We start from the raw sequence: 5,105 nt of genomic DNA, 5'->3' as shown, positions 1-5,105 counted from the left end.
GCTCTTGATTGCGAATCAAAACCACCCCAGCCAAAAGATTTTTTGTTTCACGCCCCCGGCCATCGATTTATTTCTTCTTAGCAGTCAGGAACTTTTAGTTGCAGTAAATAATCCTTAAAATTCTCTCACCATTTCCATGACAATCAAACCCTACTCAAAACATTTCTTATTGAAAACGAAATTCAAAAGTGAATTTTTGCTAAGTGCATAACTAAGAAAACTAGACAATTGTTTGTGTAAGATTGGAGGGGTGAGATCCCCAATTAGAATTTCACGTTGTCTCTCATAGGGGAGGCGAGAGGTCATGAGGCGTCAAAAATCGTTTTATGCAGTATTTTAATAGCATTCTATCAGAAATATTTTGAGAAATTATCTGGAGCTCGATGCAGGGATAAGTGACGCCTTTCTAAAAATTTTTGAGCTTAAATAGAATTAGTGGACTGAAATTCGAGTGTTGCGATGTTGCCCCGTAACACAACGCATCGGAAAATCGAGGGGCTCTCTAAGGCCTTTCTTCGTCACTCATGCCGGCTAAGATTGTACTGCCTGGGATCCCGCTCGTATGTTTTTAGTCCACGAAAGAATTTTTGTCGCCGATAAAATAGCTCGAAATGTAGTGTCCATTCAACTCGCACTATACGGCGCAAACCAAAGGACTTCTCGCAGTTCGTAGCTTCCTCATCCCACTTCTCTTCCACCCCAACCACCCCCAACTCCTCTTACCGCGTCTTTTTTCAAATGCAGTGCCAACATCCGAAAGTTTGCCATGCGAATTTGACGTGGTTCGAGCTGGGTCCTAGGAGTGGCGCGGCTGAGCTTCCCACATTTACTTTTGGAGTTGACTGTACAATATTCATGTTTTTAATCTTATGAATTAAATATTGTTTTCTCGGATGTGTTCACGTGCTTTTTATAATATTATCATGCCACCTGGGAGTTTCTGCGGGTGTGACATCCATTCGATCATTAAATAAAATTGTCTGATGTAACCTTTTACTACTGAGCGTCTCTAAAGAAATAGTACTATAAGTGGAATTTACATCGATCATGCATCGTTGATAGTATGTTAATTGGCGGTCAATAGTTGCTTGATATGTATGAAATAATTCAAAATAGAATATTACGGTGTAAATTTATCATTGAATCACTTGAACAGTTTTGAATAGAATCATGGAAGACTTCTTCCATGATTGCACTTTTAAGGCGGAAGTTAATTACGTGTAAATCAGCTGCTACTAAATCAATAATTGTTTTAAACTTCTTTGGCGAAGGTTAAGGTGCGATATATCTCGATGGTAACATGAGCTATGTTATTAAATGTGATTGATCCGATATGTAAATGATAGGTGAAATGTTCTTGGGATTTTTAGGATATTTAGCGTCTATTAATTAGTCTAAAATATTTATCGATAATATGTTAATTACTTAATTCAATGGGAAAGCACCAAGTCCTTCATATATGCTCGACCAGTAAACAATGCAGCAGCATATGATATTTAGATGCATTGGTTGTAGTTTTCTACCTTAATTTGCATTAAGAAAATGATCATGATTACTTTTTCTAGTTAATTTATTAACATTAGGTACCCTTTATTGCTATAATTAGGAAATCTTAAGGTAATTGTTTTCTTACTTAAGTTATAGTTTTGTCATGAGATGACATTTACGTTGTTATTATATTTGCAGGAAGAAAAATGTCCGAGTAGGGCGCGCTGACGAACGGCAATTGAAGCTGCTCCTTGATTATATGTCAACCCACAGCAGCTTTGCTGCTGGAAGGTTTACTGGACCTCTCGGGTTTGAAAAAACTCAGCGCCAGTGGCAGACCCTCTCAGCGATGCTGAATGCGCTGGGGGGTTTAAAGAAGTTGAGCAGTGGAAAAAGGTTAGTAATGCAAAGATATTAAAGATAACTTTTTTAAAAATAATTTACCTCTTAGACTAATTAGACAATGTCATAAGCAGACTTGGTGAGACCTAAAAAGAAATGTTAGAGCAAAAGCCGCAAGAGTCAATGCTGCCTGTCGAGAGACAGGCAACAAGCCTGTGGCAGAGATGCTAACAGAGATGGAGGAGAAGTGCCTCGCAGTCGTGGGCACAGAATCAGCAGTTGGCTTGCCAATTCCTGAGTTCTGTCAGAGTATTCCAGTGAGTATCAAATTATATATTATTAAGCTAAGTTACATGATGACAGCAGTAATATGTAAACATGCTATAGTCTTACTAATGCTCTCTTTCCTCCTGACCCTCCCCATTATTTCCTTTTTCACAGACTGCCTCTACATCTGCTGCTTCAACTTCAGCCCCATCCACCGCAGCCAATTTTTCTAGTTCATTTGCTGAGGAGTGGGAGACAACCAGGGTGGGTACGAAAGCAGTGTGAAACATTGCATATATATGTAAAATATTGCAGGCATGGAAATCAAGTAATGTATCGGTATTGCCTATTCTTAGAGGTGTTTTCTTCTCTCTTATTTCAGGAGCAAGATGATGAGGAGACTCCATCAAATCCCCCAGAAGCACTGCAGCATGTAACTATAATTTTTCATGTTCCCATAGATATCACATTAATACACTTTTTGTTCTCATATGCTTAGGCTTAGCTCTAATTTCTTTTTAATTAGATGGAAATAATAGTGGAAGATTTATTCCCGAAGGAGGATATGGGGAGTGGCAAACGTGAGTGGCATTTCATTTCTTATTTTATTATTTGCCTTTAAAAAATTGGGACTGACTGTGACATATATTCAAGAATGTATACATTTAATCAATTCTTGCTTTTGTCAATTGAATGAGACAGCACTGCTTGGTAATTGTAAAATAAGAGGTCAAAAAATGGGGTAAAATAGTAAATTAAAATTTTATCTCCTCAGAAAAGAATGAAGGCGACCTTCACAGGGTTACAGCGATGATTTTGGACCACATGAAGGCATTTGAGGTAATGAGCCATTAACCTGTTCAATCAATCGAATTCTATTTCCTCAAATATGACACTCATAGATAATCATACTTTTTTTCCACTATACTTTGCCTCAGAAAAAGAAAGAGAGTCTAATGGTTCGGAAAGTTAATGCCCTGGAGCTCATTGCCCAATCCTTAGCACGCCAGGCAGTTGCTGCGGAGAGGCTGCAGCAGCTGAAAGCAAGCAAGTGAGACAGCATGAATTTCCTTATTTAATAATATATATCATTTCTTTGTTTTTAGTTGTATTTATTTGTTTACTTCCATATCAAAGTTAGTATATTTGAAAGGGTTCTGATATATATGTATTTACATGTTAGCATTTTTTTAAATTAAAGATATATTTTTTTCTCTTGACTTCATGTCACTTCATTGGCAATTAAATTTTGCTGAAGATAATGTTTTTGTGGCCACCAAGGTGAGTATAAAATTTAGTTCATTTCTTTAATGCAAAGTCAAATTTTTCCAGCTGTAAATATTAATCACAGATTTATCCTAAGACATTGTTAGGAGATAAGAGGTCATATAAATGGTTTAACTGCTACTGTTATAGTATCTTATGAGGTGGAGAACATCTAGCATGGGTTGCAGGCAATAAGTAGATATAAATAATTTAGTTTTTGGATTATGGAGCATTACATGTGGATTAACATGATCATAATTGTGGTGCAACATCCTTTGAGATATGTTCTTTAATATCAGCAATTTAAATAAGAAACTGCTGTCAGAGGTAAGGTAAAAAGCACATAAATAATGAAAGTTTCCTTGATGGCAAGAAAAAAACTAAAATCTAAGGCACGTTGACAAATTAAAAGGATTTCACATTATTGTAAGAACTAAACATTATGGTTGACTTTTTGTAGATGAGAAGCATTCATTTGTCAGCAATTCAAAATGTGGAGAATTGCTGGATCACCAATCTTCTGGCGTTTTCCCCAGCAAACTCATCCTCATTCACGATTGGTTGTCTTTCCTCTATGAATTCCATATCTTGATCCTCATGCGGAGGTAATTCTTGTCTGTGAGTTATCATAAGGTTATGAAGGACAGCACAAGAGATAATGATTCTCGCAGCCGCTTCTGGGGTGTAATGGAGCACTCTCTCCCTGTGTAAGCATCGCCACGTATTTTTTAATACCCCGAACAAACGCTCCACACAGTTCCGTTTTTGTCAGTGGCAGGTGGTGTACCGTTCTTCAGGGGAGTTAGGGGCAGCCTGCCTAATGGGGGTCAATAAATATGGCTGCAAGGCATAGGTACCCTGAATCACCTGAAATGAAAATTTATTTGTTTGTCCATTGTATTTTCAAGGTGATATTAATCTAGAGCTAAACATGAGTTAATGTAACTAATGCATTGGTAAGATTTAATATTCTCACCCAACAACCACGTATTTCTTATCCCTCCATCATACATCGCCTGCATTATTTCCCGGGTTGTGCTGGTATTCCATATGAATTGATCATGTACAGATCCCGGAAATCTTGCTGACAGGGACAAGATTCTCAGGTCATGGTCACATATCTGTTGATTACAAATCACCATTATTAAAAACCGTTTAATAATGGTGATTTGTATATCTATATTGTTATATATATATAATGTTATAATTTAATCATTGATCCATGGGTCAACAGGAAATATATTTGGCAGACAATTATGAAGGTATGGAACTTAATGCCTGTACATTAAGGGAATGGGAACGATAGTGATGATTGTAATAGGCCTCTTCTCTTGCTGATGGTTTCACTATTCTAATGTGCGTACAATCTATGCACCCAATGACACCTGGAAATCCTCGAGCCTCCATGAATCTGAAATATATTTTGTTAAAATAATTAATTAACCTAAGTATTGAAGAGAACCATGTAATACAGTGAAGGATAGTGGTAATAGAGCCACCCTAGAGGATAAAGTCAATGCCTCCAAATGCAATTGTTTCAATTAGTGTAATTATTTCGTGTTATACACACCACCAAGAGGAAAATCACTAACCTGTTCTTAATGGCCTGCCGCTCTTCAAATGTTCTGGGAAATATAAATGATGTAGGCGCGAGGATTTCAGTGATTGCTTCGCTTACTTTCCTGATGCAGTTACTCACGGATGCCTGTCCCATTGAAAGGTGGAAATCCTGAGCGGCACAT

At 37.3% G+C, this 5,105-nt stretch overlaps 1 protein-coding gene across 1 annotated transcript; it reads left to right on the top strand.

Annotated features, from left to right (window-relative positions):
* The first annotated feature begins 1,733 nt into the window (after nucleotides 1–1,733).
* On the top strand, nucleotides 1,734–3,240 carry LOC124161910. Its single transcript, XM_046538168.1, has 7 exons — nucleotides 1,734–1,884; nucleotides 1,965–2,147; nucleotides 2,272–2,361; nucleotides 2,480–2,530; nucleotides 2,624–2,678; nucleotides 2,873–2,937; nucleotides 3,036–3,240. The coding sequence occupies exons 2-7, from the start codon at nucleotides 2,055–2,057 to the stop codon at nucleotides 3,150–3,152; spliced, it is 471 nt and encodes a 156-aa protein (XP_046394124.1). The 5' UTR covers nucleotides 1,734–1,884; nucleotides 1,965–2,054; the 3' UTR covers nucleotides 3,153–3,240.
* Nucleotides 3,241–5,105: the final 1,865 nt, after the last annotated feature.

This window comes from Ischnura elegans, chromosome 7, assembly GCF_921293095.1.
Source record: "Ischnura elegans chromosome 7, ioIscEleg1.1, whole genome shotgun sequence".
NCBI classification, from domain to species: domain Eukaryota; kingdom Metazoa; phylum Arthropoda; class Insecta; order Odonata; family Coenagrionidae; genus Ischnura; species Ischnura elegans.
The sequence above is the reverse complement of the archived record's forward strand: the minus strand, read 5'-3'. Positions and strand labels throughout refer to the sequence as shown.